Source organism: Podarcis tiliguerta (assembly GCF_965153285.1).
Source record: "Podarcis tiliguerta genome assembly, chromosome: 2".
In the NCBI taxonomy this organism is placed as follows: Eukaryota; Metazoa; Chordata; class Lepidosauria; order Squamata; family Lacertidae; genus Podarcis; species Podarcis tiliguerta.
The window spans coordinates 6,921,211-6,940,488 of NC_139535.1; the positions used below are offsets into that span (position 1 = coordinate 6,921,211).

Below are 19,278 nucleotides of genomic sequence, written 5' to 3' on the forward strand. Positions count from 1 at the left end.
CAGGTTGTCAACTGCCTTCTTAAATTGTGGTGCCCAGAACTGGACAGGGTATTTCAGATGTGGTCTGACCAAGGCAGAATAGAGTGCTACTATTACTTCCCTTGATCTAGACTTCTGTTGATGCAGCCTAGAATAGCTTTAGCTGCTGCATCACACTGTTGACTCATGTTAAGCTTGTGGTCCACCAAGATATAATAAATATTTTGCTATCTTCCCTCTCTCTCCTTTGTGTAAGCTGTTGTTTGTTTACTCTGTGGTCCCAGAGACAAATGGTTTGATGACACTGGTTTAGGGACTGGTCTAAGGCAGAGCAGAGAGCAGAATCTACAAAGCAGGTGGTTCTTGCACATTTTTACTGAGTGTACCCTTAGGCAATGTCACTGGAAACTTACTAGAAAGCCCAGCTTCTCATTGGGCCTCTGTCTCAAGGAAAGAAGCCATAAGTCTCAGGCAGCAAGCAATCACTAAGAGAAAGAACTACATTATTAGGGACCTAGAGTTTACTAAGAAATCTCACCTACAAGTGATCCAAAGTTTTCTCAAAAGGCTCAAATCCACCCCCCCCCCTTGCCCAAGTATGAAACGCATCACTCCAGGTTCTTGATAAACATAACACAGGATTGCCAAAATCCTGACAGATGCCACTTTATGTTTTTGTTGTCAGATGCTCCTTTGTATTCAGATCAGGTCTCAGCACAACAATGTAGCACTTGGGAATGAAGATGCAGCCCAGGAGCCCAGCACTGGAGGCCAAGATAGAGAAGATCTGCACAGCCACCATGTATTTCCCCTTTGTGCTCAAGTAGGTGGGCACAAAGGACACCCAAACACTACAGAAGACCAGCATGCTGAAGGTGATCAGCTTGGCTTCATTGAAGGCCCCAGGCAGCTTCCTGGCCAGAAAAGCCACTGTGAAGCAGATGGCAGCCAGGAAGCCCATGTAACCGAGGGCAGCATAAAACATGGCCACAGACCCTTCATTGCATTGCAGGGTGATCTCTCCAGCCTGGGAATGCTTGTCGGAGTCTGGGAATGGGGGAGATATGCCCAGCCAGATGGTGCAAATGACAATTTGGACACTGGAACAGGAAATGACAATGGAGTTGGCCAGACTCTTCCCCAGCCATCTCCTCACCCTGTTCCCTGGTTTTGTGGCCAGGAAGGCCAGCACCACCATGATGGTTTTTGCTAACACAGAGGAGATGGCAACAGAGAAGATGATGAAGAAGGTTGCTTGTCGAAGAAGGCAGGTGAACTTCCTTGGCTGGCCAATGAAGAGGAAGGAGGACAAGAAGGACAGCAGGAGGGAGACAAGGAGGATGTAGGAGAGGTCCCTGTTGTTGGCTTTGACTATGGGGGTTTCTTTATATTTAATGAAGATTCCTAACACGATTCCTGTTGCTAAGGACAAGAATAGGCAAATGGAGAGTATGATCATCCCCAAATGTTCTTCATAAGACAAGAAAGTAATAATTTTGGGGACACACTGATCTCGTTCCTTATTCGGATGCTGATCTTCCGAGCATTTTGTACAATGTTCTGCATCTGAGGATGAGAAAAAGAATGGTTTCAACACCATTTACATCCAGAACCCTCTGCATTCTTGCACATTTTGAAGACGGATGCTGATGTTGTGTAGGTGAAAAAATTAGAATGTGCAATAGCAAAAGATAGGCAGAATTGGCTCATTTGCTTCTTTAAACCTTACGCTTGCATTCTGCCCTTACTCCAAGATGACAGAGGGGGTGCACAAAGTTTTTCTTACTTTTTAATCACTGAAATAACCATACAATACTGGACAAAGCTGAGAGACCTCTGGCCACCCCAGATATATACATCTGGTATCTTCATTGTGTGGTTTTTCCCTATTATAAAGATAACCTTTTTATCGGCTGTTGTATTGTAATCATATTAACACAATGTATGGTTCACTTTATATTGTGCTTTCACTGCATTAAGTATTTCCTTTTTTTGGCAATTTCTCAGTTATTCAAAATTATTTTTAAAACTATCTTTTTGTTGTTGGTTCTCATATTTGGTTCATTGAAAGCATGGTACAAAATACCTGAATAACAGACTGTGTGCAATGTATGCTGAGGCTGTCCCTACTACCCACTTTGTACCCCAGAGATTGCTTCCTTCTACTGAGAAATGAGGTTACAGGGAACCAGGCAGAGGGCCTTCTCGATAGTGGCCCCCACCCTGTGGAATGCCCTCCCAACAGATGTCAAGGATGCAAACAACTATCTGGCTTTTTGAAGACATCAGGGAAGTTTTTAATGTTTGGTGTTTTATCGTGTTTGTAATATTCTGTTAGGAGCTGCTCAGAGTGACTGGGGAAAGCCAGTCGGATGGGTGTCATACAAATATAATAATACTAATATTACTGATACTACTACTACTAATAATAATAATTCAACTCACTTCCTGGAAGTGGTGAAGGTGAGTAAAAATAGCAAAGATGAGAAAGGATCCACATTCAAAAATGTCTTTGGAATCTTCACAGAAAGTGTCGCTGAGTGAATCTCTGCTCTGTTTTTATTCTCCCAAGAACCCTTGGAGTCACTCACCTTCCTGAGTGGAGATTGTCCCTTCTGCACACAGAACACACAAACAACAGCAAACTGGCTTTCCTTCCTGAACCCTTTTGGCATATCCTGGGCGACATCTTTCCGTACATCTCGAGCGAGGCACGGTCTAACCATAAAGAGAAGGCGTATCAGAAGGAAACCACTGGGAGTATTTCTGGCTATGGAATTCATGCATAGAGGTCAAAAAGGGCACATCTTGGATGCACATTTGTCACCTCCAGACTGGATTATTGTAACTCACTCTACATGGGGCTGCCCTTGAGACTGACCCAGAAACTCCAGCGGGTGCAGAATGCTGCAGCGAGACTCCTTATGGGGTCCTCGCTGCGGGATCACATTCACCCAGTGCTATACCAGCTTCACTGGCTCCTGGTGGAGTACAGGATCATGTTTAAGGTGCTGGTTTTAACCTTTAAAGCCCTATACGGCCTAGGACCCTCGTACCTACAAGACCGCCTCTCCTGGTATGCCCCACAGAGGAACTTACGATCTTCAAACAAAAACATCTTGGAGGTCCCAGGCCACAGAGAGGTTAGGCTGGCCTCAACCAGAGCCAGCGCTTTTTTGGCTGTGGCTCTGATCTGGTGGAATGCTCTGCCACAAGAGACTAGGACCCTGCTGGACTTGACATCTTTCCGCAGGGCCTGCAAGACAGAGCTGTTCCACCAGGCCTTTGGCCAAGGCACAGTCTGACCCCCTCCTTTGGTAATTCTTTAGTGAAGTATTCTCTGATTTTCCCCATTCTTTTTGAAACTCTTGTCTAGTGTGATCTCTAATTGCCTCTGTTAATCTAGCCAGTTCAATATACTCTAACAGTTTGTCTTGCCATTCCATTTTTGTTGGCACAGTTTCTTTCCCCCATACCTTGTTAAACTGCTTGGGCCACTCAATGGCCTCTGAGTTAATAGAGAACTTTACGCCAGTGGGTGCCTCTTTCTCCAAGCTCCCAATCTTCACTCTAACACGAGACTTATTAGGAAACATCACCCAGTTCTCAATAGAAAAGTCAATGGGCAGCTCTCCATTCTCATCCAAACACAGTCCTCCTATGGAAGTATTTGAGCACTGGATTTCTTTTAAAAAATGGTGAAGCTGGAATGACATGGGAAACACCAGCATTAAGCAAGCAGGAAACCATGTTGGATATCTTGGTCTTGTTTACTTTAAGCTCTTATGAACTGGGGCTGCTGCACATTTCAGGCATTCTATTTTATCATTAAAAAGCTAGCCCACCTTTCATGTTATAAAATAACAAGGTGCCTTGCAGAATAAGAGCTATAGAAAAGAAAAGAGAATGGCAGATGAAGTTGATGGATTACATGGAACTGGCGGAAATGACTGGCAGAATCCGAGACCAGGGAGAAGAGTCGGTGGAAGAAGACTGGAAAAAATTTAAAGCCTATCTACAAAAACATTGTAAAATTAATGAATGTTAGAAGGATGCTGGAATGAAGTTATATGGTTTTAGCAGAAATGTAATAAAGACTTAAGTAAAAATGGATTGATAACGGGATAAAATGGAAAATTTAAGGTTAGACTGTTAAGATAAATTATAGAACAAAAATTGAGTAAGATGGAAAGAATTTGCTGAAATAGTTAATTGAAATAGAATACAAAAAAGGGAGGTGTGAGGAGGTCGATGAATCAAGTTAATGAAAGGTAAAGATATGGAATATTGGATGTATGTGTTTAATGTATTGGGGGTTTTTTCGTGTTTTTTAAATTTTTTTATTTTTTTTGTATTGTTGTAGTGTTTTTTTTAAATTGTAATTGTAATGTATGTTCTGTTAACTTTATATTGTTTCCTTTTCTTTCTTTCTTTCTTTTCCCCCCTGTAATTTCCAAACCTCTAATAAATATTTATATAAAAAAAAATAGAAAAGAAAAGAAAAGACTTCTAGGAATCCTCAGAGGCCATAGGCATCAAAAATGTCTTATCAAAAATGCAGTATTCTATAGTTGCTACAATGGATAGCATTTAAAACACACACACACACACACACACACACACACACACACACCAAGAAAGGCAATACCTGCCACGGGTGCAGCCTTTGAAATTCCAAGTTGTCTCCTCCACCCACCCTAAACCGCTGCTTTGATCTTGCTGAATAGGCAGCATTCAAGGCTTGAGCCATGGCTTGGATGCTGAAGTAAGTGATGTAGTTGTCTTGCGACAAGGTTGTCTCCAGCTCCTCCTGGGGCAGATCCTGCAGTTTCTCCTCCTCTGCACACCTTGTCCAGCCTCTCACAGACAGCACATGTTTTGAATATGAACAATGAAATGCTTCGCGCCAGAATTGCTGAAGAAAATGGGAGTCTGGTGCGGAGGAGATATTTCTGGTGCTCCTTAACTTTGTCTTCATTACAAAGGAGAAGGAACCATGGAAGTGCTGGAATATATAAGGAGGATAAAACAAACTCAAGTCGATGTCCTGAAAAGCTGTTGTGATCCAGACTTTGGGACCAATCTGTTTCTCACTCTGCAGCGAAAAGATGATAGCCCATCCCACTTGCGTGGTTACAAAGGAAACAAACACACACACTTGATTCCAGCTGGCATATTCATCTGATCCTAATATTTCGTATGCGTTTTTTTCTGGTATTCTTTTTGATATGGCAATGCAAATCCCACTGCTGATCATCAGAGGTGTCAAGGCACTCACAAATCTTTCTCCATCATCATTGCTTGGAGCAAGGAGACCAATCCACGTCCATCCAAAATGCAGGAGCAGCTTGATAATCCCCTGGTACAGAGTTTCTTCTTTGGGGATCATCCGGTAGACGAAAGGGAACTGGGTTTTATCTTCAAGAACCTGGGCCATAAAGCCATAACTGATCTAGCAAGGAAAGGAAGAGATTGGTGTTTTGTTTTGCTTTCAGGATGAGAAACAGGTTATTTATTTACCTGAACTGATTAATATGTAACAAAATATCTGCTAGTTGAGGCTGATGGGAGTTCCTGAGTTTTGGAAAGAGCCTCAGATCCATAGCTCAGGATTTTCTCATTTTTTAATGTCCCTTCTTAACTGCCCTGGAGACAAAAAGGTGTTTGATGTAGCTGGCATTCTCCCTCTATTCTGCCACCCTTCATACCTGTGGGATTTTGTAGATGCCTGACATGGCTGAAATCTCTTTTGAGATAGCAGAATTTTCATGTTCAAGAACAACCAGCATGTGACTCTGTTTCCCACATTGGTAGTTTGGAACGTTGCCTTCCCCTCCTGCAAGCAGGTCCAGCATGGCATCGGAAGTCATCCTCGCATCATGATAGTTCTCATAGAGGTTGTAGCCCAGGGTGATGTTGGGTATGAGCCAGGGATCCTGGTTAATCTCCTGGATGGTCAACAAGAAGGACATGATGTGCCAACTGTACCTCACACTAAATCTGCAAGAAATAAATAGAATAAAAAAGTGTCAAACCATGCAACAAAACTGAACATCCGCAAATAATGGGGTGCATACCTATTATACAAATGAAATAAAATAAAATAAATGGGGCCATGCATGCTCCTGCAATGCAGGAGTGTAGAAGCACACCATCTTCAAAGAACAAAACTGAGTAAAAAAAATTCTCTCCAAAGTTTGGGTTAAGCATGATAGCTCACTTGGTAGAGCATGAGACGCTTAATCCCAGGGTCATGAGTGAGGCCCATCATTGGGCAAAAGATTCCTGTATTGCAGGGGGTTGGACTAGATGACCGCCATGGTCCCTTCCCACTCTAAACTTCTATGATTCTAAGTCGGGGAAGTGTATTGCCAAGGATGACCACTGGACTGGGACAAGAAAACAGAGTATCTCCATGGTAATTGGAATCAGCTTAAGCACAGATTGGGAAGTTCCAAGGGCAACAATAAATCTTTACTTATGAATGAAGCCTAGCAGGTCTGTGTGTGTGAGAGAGAGAGAGGGAGAGAGAGAGGGGGAGAGAGAGGGAGAGAGAGAGAGAGAGAGAGAGAGAGAGAGAGGGAGGGAAAGGTTGTTCATATTTTGGACATCTGACTCCACCAATGAGACCTGCATAGATTTTAAATGTTTGGTGTCCTAATGTGTTTTAATTTGCTGGAAGCTGCCCAGGGTGTCTGGGGCTACCCAGCCAGATAAGAATAAGAACAGATAATTTTACAGGCAAGAACCCAGGGAAGCTGCAAATAGGACATGTGTGCTTGAGAACCTTTTGCTGGACTCTCAATCCCATCAGCCCCAACCAGCAAGGATCATGAATGATGGACGCTGTAGTTCAGAAATGTGTGGGTAAATAGGAACCACTGGAATGGGGGTGGAGGAACATGACAGACACCTGCAGATAATTACTTACTCGTTAATCCTGAACGCTGGGGTCTGGGAAAAGACATAAGGATGCTGCTCTTTAAAAACGTTTGGAGATATAATCCCACTAATGAGGAAGTCTCCAGACCGGTGGTAGTTGTTTGCATCATTTTGATCCTTGATCAGATTCAAGGGGCATTTCGCCTCCAAGCTCCCCCAGACTTCGTGGGGAATGATTAGCAGGAAGAGGAGTGAAAGGAGCAGTAAGATCATTCTGACTCTGCCTTCTACATGCCCCAGTTGGCTCTTCTCACCTCCAGTGCCAGGAGATCAGAAGAAGAGGGAATCTCTCCCAAGGCCGTAGCGGCAGTGGCTTTACTGAGCTGGGAGGTGTTCAGCTGTAGCTTCAGAGCTGCTAACCTTACACAGGCATATCTCTCCCTCCTCTGGCCAGCTTTTCACCTGCTCGAAATCTTGACTCAGTCTGTGTCAGACACAAAAAAAATATTCTCTGCACCAACTTTGCTTTCCAGGCACAGTGCAATGAATAACGTCATGCTGTTTTTGATTCTGATGTTTAGGCCGTCTCCAGAAATACCTCTTGAGCTCTGACAGTAATAAAGCACTATGATTTTGATAATTACAAGTGGAAGAAGTTTTGTCTCTGAGGCTTATTGGAGTCTGGAATGAATGGCTCAAGGGGCAGGGGCAGAGCTGGAGAAAAACATGTTTGTGATATGCATTGCCTACATGAGTAGGAGAGTTTGGCTTGAACTTTGCTCACAAAAACTTAGGCAGATCCATGCAACTGGGTTAAACCAAAGTCCCATCCAGTCCACCCCACTATATCACACGGTGGTGAATCAGGTGGCTCTGGGAAGTTCACAAGCAGGGCTGGAGGTTCCCGGTGGAGCTGGTCACACTTTCTCAAGGAATTTGGTTTGTGTGTGTTAAAGCTATCAATGACTATGAGTTATGATGACTATGCTCTGCAGCTAAGACAGGATGGGGTGCTGTTGTGCTCGTGTCCTGCTAGAGGTGCAAATCTCTCCTACACCAAATAATAATAATAATAATAATAATAATAATTTATTATTTGTACCCCGCCCATCTGGCTGGGTCTCCCCAGCCACTCTGGGTGGCTTCCACAGAGTCCAAAAATACACTAAGATGTCACACATTAAAAACTTCCCTGAACAGGGCTGCCTTAAGATGTCTTCTGAATGTCAGGTAGTTGTTTATCGCTTTGACATTTGGTGGGAGGGCGTTCCACAGGGCGGGTGCCACTACCGAGAAGGCCCTCTGCCTGGTTCCCTGTAGCTTTGCTTCTCGCAATGAGGGAACCGCCAGAAGGCCCTCAGCACTGGACCTCAGTGTGGGCAGAACAATGGAGGTATACTGGGCCGAGGCCGTTTAGGGCTTTAAAGGTCAACACCATTAGGTAAAAATGCTGTGGTGCAGGGAATGTACTAAGCTTTCCACTAATTTAGACTGGTGAAAGCGTTAAAGGTAAAGGTAAAGGGACCCTTGACCATTAGGTCCAGTCGTGACCGACTCTGGGGTTGCGGCGCTCATCTCACTTTATTGGCCGAGGGAGCCGGCGTACAGCTTCCGGGTCATGTGGCCAGCATGACTAAGCTGCTTCTGGCGAACCAGAGCGGCACATGGAAACGCTGTTTACCTTCCCGCCAGAGCGGTACCTATTTATCTACTTGCATTCTGACGTGCTTTCGAATTGCTAGGTTGCCAGGAGCTGGGACCGAGCAAAGGAAGCTCACCCCGTTGTGGCGATTTGAACCACCAACCTTCTGATTGACAAGTCCTAGGCTCTGTGGTTTAACCCACAGCACCACCCGCATCCACATACATACATCCCTAGCAAAAAAAGGGTGTCATTTGTATTGGCACATAATCAAACTGAGAGGTCTGACTGCAGACAGTTTCTTCCACTGATCACAAAGATTCTAAACTGGTTCTAGACTGGTGAGGGGTTTGCCAGGTATTAGGACCATACAGGAAGACACCAGAAATAGGTGATAAAAGGAGATTTTATTTCGGGAATCTGAATCCCTAATACAGACAAGAATTCTGAAGGTAAGAGCAACAGAGAGCAATATAAACTGACACATGCAAAACAGCAAATACATTTCCAGAGAGGCCGATTCTGTCCAGATGTAGCTATTTCGGAGGAGGAGACAACCTCTTGGCATAAAAACACCAGCTTCTATACTTTCCATTTGCTTTTTCCAAGGATAGTTTCTGATGTCAAATTGTTCACGTTCCCTTTGGTTAGCATAAATACCAGGACATGTCTACATTTAGTGCTATTTTTCTAGAAAGATTAGTGCTGGAACTCGCCCTTCTTTCTCTTATACAGTGGTACCTCAGGTTAAATACGCTTCAGGTTACAGACTCCGCTAACCCAGAAATAGTGCTTCAGGTTAAGAACTTTGCTTCAGGATGAGAACAGAAATCGTGCTCCGGTGGCACAGCGGCAGCAGGAGGCCCCATTAGCTAAAGTGGTGCTTCAGATTAAGAACAGTTTCAGGTTAAGAACAGACCTCTGGAACAAATTAAGTACTTAACCTGAGGTGCCACTGTAATGGCAATGGTGCCCACCTGAGAGGTGCCACAACTGAGTTCCTGTAAGTTCCAGCTGACAAAAAGCCCTGTCTATACGAGGTCATCGCATGCATCCAACTGTTCCCATTTCTTCCTGTCTGATTCTGACAACTTTACTTCTCCAAAGAGCACCCATCTCCTTCCTGACTACCAAAACTCAATGTCCCAAACCAAAACGTCAAGTAATGTCCTTCCATGTACTAACTTTTCTTGTAGCGCTTTTGCCCCTCATCAAGACTCATTAGCAGAAAATATTTCTCTTCTCCAAACTATTCATAAATGTGTAGATTCCCATGAGACTTTTAAACTATTTTCTTGATTCTATTATATCCTTAACAACAACAATCCTTAATCCCAACAACAAGCTGTGGTTCCAGTTGAGATTCCGGTGTGACTTCAAATGCTACAATTCTATGATACCCTTAGAGCTAAGAATCAAATGTCATGCTCAGTTTTTTCTTGTCAGGTGCTCTCTCATGTTCAGATCTGGCCTCAGTGTAATAATGTAGCATTTGGGAATGAAGATGCAGCCCAGGAGCCCAGCACTGGAGGCCAAGATAGAGAAGATCTGCACGGCTACCATGAATTTTCCCTTTGTGCTCAGGTAAGTGGGCACAAATGAGACCCAAACGCTGCAGAAGACCAGCATGCTGAAGGTGATCAGCTTGGCTTCATTGAAATTCCCAGGCAGCTTCCTGGCTAGGAAAGCCACGGTGAAGCAGATGGCAGCCAGGAAGCCCATGTAGCTGAGGGAGCCATAAAACATGAACACAGACCCTTCATTGCATTGCAGGATGATTTCTCCAAGCTTGGAATGCATGTCAGACTCTGGGAATGGAGGAGAGGCGCACAGCCAGATGGTGCAGATGAGAACTTGGACACTGGAACAGGAAATGACAATGGAGTTGGCCAGACTCTTCCCCAGCCATCTCCTCACCCTGTTCCCTGGCGTTGTGGCCAGGAAGGCCAGCACCACAGTGATGGTTTTTGCCAGCACAGAAGAGACACCAACTGTGAAGATATTGCTGAATGCTGTTTGACGGAGAAGGCAGGTGGATTTGCTTGGTCTTCCAATGAAGAGGAAGGAGGACAAAAAGGAAAGCAGGAGGGAGATGAGGAGGATGTAGGAGAGGTTCCGGTTGTTGGCTTTGACTATGGGAGTTTCTTTGTATTTAATGAAGATTTCTAACACAAAGCTTGTGGTTAAGGATAAGAAGAGAGAAAGGAAAGCTAGGAGGCTCCCCAAATATTCCACATAGGACAGGAAGGTGATCACTTTGGGGACACATCGATCTCGGTCCTCACTTGGATGCTGATCTTCTGGACAATTGGTGCATTCATCAGCATCTGCATAGAGGAAAAGACACTTCAGTGTCCTAATATCAGTCACACACCTACAATGGTCTTAAAGGTAAAGGTAAAGGTACCCCTGCCCGTACGGGCCAGTCTTGACAGACTCTAGGGTTGTGAGCCCATCTCACTTAAGAGGCCGGGGGCCAGCGCTGTCCGGAGACACTTCCGGGTCACGTGGCCAGCGTGACATCGCTGCTCTGGCGAGCCAGAGCCGCACACGGAACGCCGTTTACCTTCCCTCTAGTAAGCGGTCCCTATTTTGTTGGCTTTTTGCAGTGTAGTAACGCTGCAGAGAGCTTGCTGGGGAGACCATGCATTAAAAAAAAGAAGAAGAAGGGACTCAAAATTAACTCAAACAAGGTTTTAATAAGAAAAACAAAAACTCCTTAAACACTAAATACATCTACAAACAAGCACGACCCAACCACCAACCCATCCCCAGGGTAAAAGGCAGAGCTAGGTGCTGCCCCTTATATACTGCAGCCAATTCCCGACACAGCTTAATCAATGCAACTCAGCAGCACCTGCTATGCTTCACAGCTGTGAAGCTGGATCTCGTTAGTTCGCTCTGGCCCTTGCTCCGGCCCCTTAAAGGTATACACATTGGGTGAAACAATGATGAATCTTTACATTTAAAGAAACAGTTCAACATATTTATCTACTTGCACCTGGAGGTGCTTTCGAACTGCTAGGTTGGCAGGCGCTGGGACCGAACAACGGGAGCTCACCCCGCCGCGGGGATTCGAACCGCCGACCTTTTGATCGGCAAGCCCTAGGCGCTGAGGCTTTTACCCACAGCGCCACCCGCGTCCCCACAATGGTCTTATGCTGTTTCAATTCTGAGGAAAGGTGGGCATATGGAAGAAATCAGGAAAGAAGATTGTTTTGCAGGGAAGGAGAGAGGCAAACATTCACAACTAGAAAAGTCTCAGTCCATCAACTCAACTTTTCTCTTAAAGGCTTCTCTTAGAACAGAACGCTTTGATTTTATTGAGCAGTACTTATATCCTTGAGGTTTCATGTGAGTTAATATTTAGTGATGAATGGGTGGATTTCAAAGATGCTTCACCTCTCCATCTCTAAAATTATATGGGTTATGTAGTAGAAGCCAATATGAGAAATGAGAAAATAACTATATAAAAACCACAAATCAATTTTGTAGAAAAGCTACCATCATTAAATACAGGTTAATTCTACATGCTTGACCACATGGGCAAATAAAATTTCCTGGTGCTGGGGGTGGGAACAGGGGAGCCCTCCCTGAAGAGGGTATTTCATGCATGAGGTGCCATTACTAACATCATGTTTGGAGTGACTCAGAAATCAGCCCCATTCTCCTATCCAATGTCCTTACCCCTACCTTCCTGAGTGGAGATGGTGCCTTCTGAGCAGGGAGCACAATCATAGCAGCACGGAGGCTTCCCTTCCTGAACCTTTTTGGCAAATCCTGGGAGACAGCTTTCAGTGCATCTTGAATGAGGCGCCGTCTAGACATAAAGAGATTGAGCACCAGGGAGAAAGTGTCAGTAGGAATTGTACCTTTGGATGAAATTTTATACCTCTTTACTCAAGAGTTTAATTCCATTAATCTCAGTGGGACATAACTCCAGGGAAGTGACCACGAGATTGCAGCCCAAGCCTCATATGTACTATTCAAAATGTTGTTAGAGAGTAGCAGATGCCATAGTTAATAAAATGACAAATATAATTTCCCCTACCTTCTGAAATAGATTGGGCCACACAATTGCTTTCGGGTTAATCGTGAACTTCATATTTGAGGACCCCTGTCTCTCTATTCTCCCAATCTTCACTCTATCAAGAGAGTTGTTAGGAAACAGCACCAGATTCACGATATCGAAGTCAGCGGCCACTGCCCCATCCTCATCCAAGTACTGTCCATCAGCTGAAGTATTAGTATAGAAGCGGACTTCTTTCAAGAAAGGATGAAGCTGGAATGACAGAGGAAACTCCACCATTGAGAGAACATAAAACCACAACTGGAACTTAGGATGGATTTCTGCCAGCAGGTGAAAACAATGTGATTAGATTAATTTAAATTTCATTCCTATTTTCTCTTCATTGCATTCTTATGGAAACCACCCAGGGATCACGTTGATGTGATGAAAAGTGGCTTATAAATTTGAAGAGCATCTGCTTTGCTTTCAGAAGGTCCCAAATTCAATCTCCAATTGCATCTCCAGGAAGAGCTGGGAAAGTCTCCCTTCCAAAAACTGTGCAGAACCACTGCTGGTCTATCAAGGTAGACAATACTTAGCTAGGTAGAACAATGGTATGGCTCAGTTAAAGGCCGCTTCCTGTGGTCCTAGCAGAGTGATTCCTTTTTTTTTTTAATATAATTTTTATTCAATTTACAAATAAAACAAATTGATACAATTCATACAATTTTTTAAAAACCATTCTCTCGTTTTTTGACTTCCCTCAGCTTGGCTGGTACTCCTTCCCTTCTCAATTTTCCACACATTTCTTAGTTCTCATCTACTTTGTAAATTAAATCAAGTTTCACTCCAGATTTTATCTTTCATTTTTACAAAGCTTCGTTAAATGTTACAAGCGTTATTTGTTTTTCACTTAGGTTATGCATATATTCTAAAAAAAATTCCCATTCTTCAGTGAATCTCTGATCTCGTCGATTCCTAATTCTTCCAGTCATTCTATCCAGTTCTGCAAAGTCCATCATTTTCATTCTCCATTCTTCCAATGTTGGTAGTTCTTCTTGCTTCCATTTCTGGGCTATCAATATTCTCACTGCTGTTACTGCGTACAAAAATAATTTCCTATCTTTCTTATTTATCTCATTTCTTACGATACCTAGCAGGAATGCTTCTGGCTTCTTAACAAATGTATATTTAAACATTTTTTTCAGTTCATTATATATCATTTCCCAATAGTTTTTAACTTTCTTGCATTCCCACCACATATGGTAAAATGTACCTTCTTTATCTTTACATTTCCAACATTTATTACATCCCTTGTACATCTTAGCTAATTTCACGGGTTTTAAGTACCATCGATACATCATTTTCATTACATTTTCTTTTATAGTTGTACATGCAGTAAATCTTAAGCCTTCTTTCCACAATTTCTCCCAATCCTCCATATATATGTTATATCCAAAATCTTTGGCCCAGTCAATCATAACTGATTTCATCTCTTCGTCTTTTGTGTGCCATTCTAACAATATATTATACATTTTAGCCAAAATTTTAAAGTCACTGTTTATTATTTCTTTCTGGAATTTCAACTCTTTCTCCGCAAAACCATTTAGTTTTAGCTCTTTTTTAAACATTTCATTAATTTGGTAATAGTGCAGCCAGTCATTCACATATCTTTTAACTTCTTCATATGGCTTCAACGTCCATTTGCCATCTATTTTTCTTATTAATTCTCTATATGCTACCCATTCCCCACTCATATTGATCTTTTTCACACATAATACCTCCAATGGTGACAACCACCATGGTGTTTTTATCTCCAACAGATTTTTATACTTTTCCCAAACTTCTATCAATGAGCCTCTGATGGTGTGGTTTCCAAACCTTTTATGTGACCGCTTTTTGTCATACCATAAATATGCATGCCACCCAAATCTATTGTCGAAACCTTCCAAATCCAATAAGTCAGTATTTTCCAATTTTATCCATTCCTTCAACCAGCAGAGGCAGGATGCTTCATAAGATAGTTTCAGGTCCGGCAGGGCGAAGCCTCCTCTTTCTTTCGCATCTTAAACTTTATTCTCGGCTTCTTACCCTGCCGTATGAACCTTGAAATTTCTCTTTGCCAGTTCTTAAAGATCGCTGCCCCTCTGATTATTGGAATGGTTTGAAACAAAAATAACATCTTTGGTAGCACGTTCATTTTTATTATTGCGATTCTGCCCCAAAATGAAAATTCCACTCTTCCCCACACCTCTAGGTCTTTTTTAATCTTACTCCATGTTGGAATATAATTATTTTGGTATAGATCTATACTTCTTGGGGTTAACCAAACTCCCAAGTATTTGACTTTCTTAACCACTTCTATTTCTAACTGTTGCTGCCCTTCCTCAATAGATTTTAAGTCCATATTTCTACACATCATTTTTGTCTTTTTCTTATTTAAGCGGAATCCCGCCAATTGTCCAAATTGCTCTATTTCCTTCCAAACTTCCCTTATAGTGTCTGTCGAATTTTCCAGAGTTAAAACCAGGTCATCAGCAAATGCTTTAATCTTATATTGCTTGCTTCCTACCGTTATCCCTTTTATCTGTTGGTTATTTCTTATCGCTCTTAACAAGACTTCCAGGACCATGATGAATAACAATGGTGAGAGCGGACGTCCTTGTCTAGTACCCTTCGTTATTTTTATGTTTTCTGTCACCACATTGTTAACTATTAATTTTGCTCTTTGGTCTTTATATATTGACTCTATCCCATTCATTAAGTTTTGTCCAATGTCCATCATTTCAAAGTTTTTTAACATGAATTCCCAAGAAATATTATCAAAGGCTTTTTCCGCATCCACAAATATTAACATTGCTTGCTTATCATTCCTGGCATTCAAATATTCCAAAACATTAATTATATTCCTAATATTGTCTTTCATTTGCCTGCCAGGAAGAAAGCCTGCTTGATCTTCATGTACCAACTCCTTTAACAACTTCTTCATTCTGTTTGCCAATATATTAGCAAATAATTTGTAGTCATTATTTAAAAGCGAAATCGGCCTATAGTTCTTAACTTGAGTCAAATCTGAGTCCTGTTTGGGAATTAAAGTAATATATGCCTCTTTCCAGGTTTCTGGTATCTCATTTCTCAATAATATATCATTCATTACTTGTTTCAGTGGTGAAATTATGATGTCTTTCATTTCTTTATAAAATCTTGCACTAAATCCATCTGGACCTGGCGTTTTCCCACTTTTTAACTCTTTGATTGCTTTTTCTATTTCTTCTTGTTTAATCATCTCATTTAATTTGCTTTTCTCTTTTGTCGGAATTTTCTGCACCCCTTTCTCGTTCAAATATTCCTCTATTTTCTTTAGATTATATTTCTCCTTCTTTTTGTATAATTGTCTATAAAAGTCTACAAATCCTTTCCTTATTCCCTTCGGATCATCTATTTCTTTATCATCAACCACAATCTTATGTACCATTTTCTGTTCTTTCCTTTTCTTAATTTGCCATGGGTCCTAGCATAGTGATTCCAGAGCTGGGACAATGAACTGCATTTTGTAATATTGAATGAACATACCTGCCATGACCATAGCCTTTGAAGTTCCAACCTGCCTCTTCCTCCCGTAATTGAAATCCACTTGGATCTGGATGAATATGCTGCATTTAAGGCCTGAGCCACAGTTTGGATATTCAAGTAATTGACATAGCTGTCTTGCGACTGGATTCTCTCAATGTCTTCTTGGGGCAGCAACTTCAGACTCTCCTGCTCCCTGCATTTTGTCAAACCCCTCACAAACAAGTCCGGCATAGAAGATGAACAATCAAATATTTTTTCTGAGCAGCTTAGACTAAGTGAGGTCACTGGCCCATAGAAATCCTTGTTCGTCTTTTTTTTGGTCTTCATTACAAAGGACAAAGAGCCATGGGCTTATCGGAAGCAGTCGGTACTGCATGATCCAAGTTTGTTCTGAAGGCCTGTGGTTATCCAGACTTTCCCTCCTCCACATTGTGCCCTTTGAAGTAAGGATTCCACCTCTATGATTATATAAAGTCCATACTGAGAATCTGCAGTGTAAACAAATACATTGACTTCTCTCCATATGGCAGGTAGTTCACGGGGTATCCAGAGCCAAGTCTTACGTTGTACTCTTTCTGTGAAGGCAATACAAATTTCCTTTTTGATCATCAGAGGCGTCAAGGTACTCAGGGACCGTTCTCCGTTGTCATTGTCTGGAGCAAAGAGGCCGACCCACGTCCATCTGAAATGAAGGAGGAGTTGGACCACCCCATGGTACTGAGTGTCTTGCTTTGGAGTCATCCAGTAGACAAAAGGGAACTGGGCTTTATCATTAAGAACAAAGCCATAACTGAGCTGGTGAGGAAAGAAAAAGAGACTGGTGGTTTGATTTTCAGGACTAAGAGTGGATACTTCTATGTGAAAGAGGAGGGCAAATTTAATTGGAGCAAACCTTACATGGTGTTCTTTTTTAATATAGCAATTTTTAAAAAATAATAATTTTTATAAGTCTTAATTACCATAATCTCTAAATATGGTTTCTCACTTCATGAAAGACAATGATTTAAAGCATCGCACAATGCAAAGTGGGAAGCACTGCTTTTCACCAAGTGAACAGACATACAAAAATATTTAAATAAATACAGTAAAGTATATTAACAACCATGCTTGTTTCAACCCCCAGGACGGACCCAGGACAGCTTCAGCTATTTACATATTATAGGTTTATAAGCAAGAGGTGCTTTTGTGTAACATTATCTTCCAACCCAGATCTCCCCATTGTCTTGCATCCCACTGAATGAGATGCTTCCTCAACAAAAAAAGAGGAGCCAATGATTTATCAAGGCTACCAGAAAACAGGGGTGACTCAGGTACTTCAAGAGAACTGGAGAGTGGGAAGGAAGCAGAAATAATTTACATCATCATTGTTGTTGTTTGGTTGTTTAGTCGTGTCCGACTCCTTGTGACCCCCTGGACCAGAGTACGCCAGGCACTCCTGTCTTCCACTGCCTCCCACAGTTTGGTCAAACTCATGCTGGTAGCTTCAAGAACACCCTTCATGGATCACTGCCTTGCCGTGGCGAAGGGGCTTGAATAACTCAGAGAAGCTATGAGCTAAGCCATGCAGGGCCACCCAAGATGGACAGGTCATAGTGGAGAGCTTTGACCAAACGTGATCCACCTGGAGCAGGAACCAGGTGGAAGCTACTCCAGTATCCCTGCCAAGAAAACTCCATGGACACAAACAACAGGCATATAATACATCATGACTTACCTATAAATTCTGATGAAGGGGTTTCTGGAAAAGTTGAAGTAATGTGGCTTTTCAAAGAATCTTGGAGATATGATTCCACTAATGAGGTGGTCTGCTGGCCGGTAAAAATTCACAGCAGAAAGGATATCGGTGATCTTAGTTGGTTGGCACTTTATCCTCTGTTGCAGCCCATAGTTTGCGAGAGACATCACCAGAAGCAGTGTTATCATTCTAGGTCTCTTGGCTACACTTTGCTTGTGCCTGTTCCTCCTCCCACTAACTGCTGTTCAGAAGAAGCTCCACATTCTTGCAAATCAGAAGCTGCAGCGACTTTACAAATACAGGGAAGTGTATTTGTATGTCAAAGGGGGATTGAGGGGAAGGGCCAAAAATTCAATGGAAAAGCATCTGTTTTGCCCCCAGAAGGTGAGAAGTGCAATCCTGACTCACCTCTCCAGGTAGTGCTGAGGATGTCCCCTTCCTGGAAAGCTACTGCCAGTCAGCAAATAGTACAGATCAAAAAGGCAGCTTCCTATGTTCTGATTAAGCTTCGCACAAACTTAGCTCCCCTCTTCACCTGCCCTGTATATTGGCCCCAAGGACTCTGTGGCACATGGGATAAGTGGAACAGACACAGTGGAATAAATACACCACCAGCTGCCCTTAATTGTGATGTTACTTCATTGTTCCCAAATGCAATATTTTAGGGCGGAGGGTGTGAGGATCCCTTAGAGGATCAGAAGAGATCATGGTGGTTCAGAGAAGTGTAAAGAGAAGAGAGGAATCCTCTGGAACTTCAGAAGAGCAGGTGCAGAGCAAGAGAAAAGCATGTTTACTGAATAGACTGAGGTGGTTCTATGAGAGAGAGAAACAAGCTTGACTGATCTTTACTGCCCTCTTAAGAGGCTTGGAGCTGATCAGGCCAAAGGCTTGTCAAGTCCAGCATCCTGTAATCACAATGGCCAATGAGTTGCCCCAAAGGGAAGCCCATAAGCTGAAGATGAGCGCAGCAGAACTTTCCCTACATGTGATTTCTAAAACCCATTGCACAGGTGCCATCTCCTTCCACCCACGCTCAGTTCCATTTACCGGAGTTTCCCTGCACTCACATTTGAGCTGTCTCCCAGTTTAGTTTCCTCACCCTAAGCTCTGGAGTATACCAAGGAGCCCAGTGTGTTCCACAAAGTGAAAGAGGGGGCTCAGGGTCATGGGAGTGATTCATGCTCTTATGTAGCTGAATTGCTTCATACTTTCTGAATGCCCCATGGTCTTGGCTTTGTTCTGTGTTACAGTGTTCAAAATTAGCCAGGCTCCAGGCACATTTTGCACTTAGCTATTGGCCAAGGTCAATGGGCCACCCAAATAGTTTGTTAGGGCAGAGAAGGTGTCGATTGACTGTTGGCAGTAACAAGTCCCCAGTGATCCAAGAAATAAATAATCATCTTAATAATGTAGTTATGGAGTGGCCTGCAATGAGTGACCCACTCAAGAAATGAACAA

The 19,278-nt window shown here is 42.7% G+C and overlaps 1 protein-coding gene, 1 long non-coding RNA gene and 1 pseudogene across 3 annotated transcripts in view; all 3 read right to left on the reverse strand.

Annotated features, from left to right (window-relative positions):
* LOC310671218 overlaps positions 1 to 19,278 on the reverse strand; it is a 497,424-nt gene that overhangs the window by 231,713 nt on the left and 246,433 nt on the right. The gene's annotated exons all lie outside the window — the stretch shown is intronic.
* Positions 647 to 18,008, reverse strand: LOC310672812 (vomeronasal type-2 receptor 26-like; the record flags this gene model as incomplete). The annotated part of the gene is made up of 9 exons (XM_083430469.1): positions 647 to 1,545; positions 2,571 to 2,697; positions 4,628 to 5,431; positions 5,688 to 5,979; positions 6,911 to 7,082; positions 12,197 to 12,323; positions 12,555 to 12,785; positions 16,656 to 16,767; positions 17,800 to 18,008. 9 exons carry the CDS (start codon positions 18,006 to 18,008, stop codon positions 647 to 649), a joined length of 2,973 nt encoding a protein of 990 aa, XP_083286595.1.
* Positions 9,932 to 19,278, reverse strand: part of LOC310672813 (vomeronasal type-2 receptor 26-like) — a 140,264-nt pseudogene continuing 130,917 nt past the window's right edge. Inside the window, exons 3-6 of the transcript in view lie at positions 16,086 to 16,880; positions 12,555 to 12,785; positions 12,197 to 12,323; positions 9,932 to 10,830 (exon numbers count right to left, since the gene is read on the reverse strand). The product of the transcript in view is annotated as a vomeronasal type-2 receptor 26-like (transcript). The remainder of the gene's footprint in view (positions 10,831 to 12,196; positions 12,324 to 12,554; positions 12,786 to 16,085; positions 16,881 to 19,278) is intronic.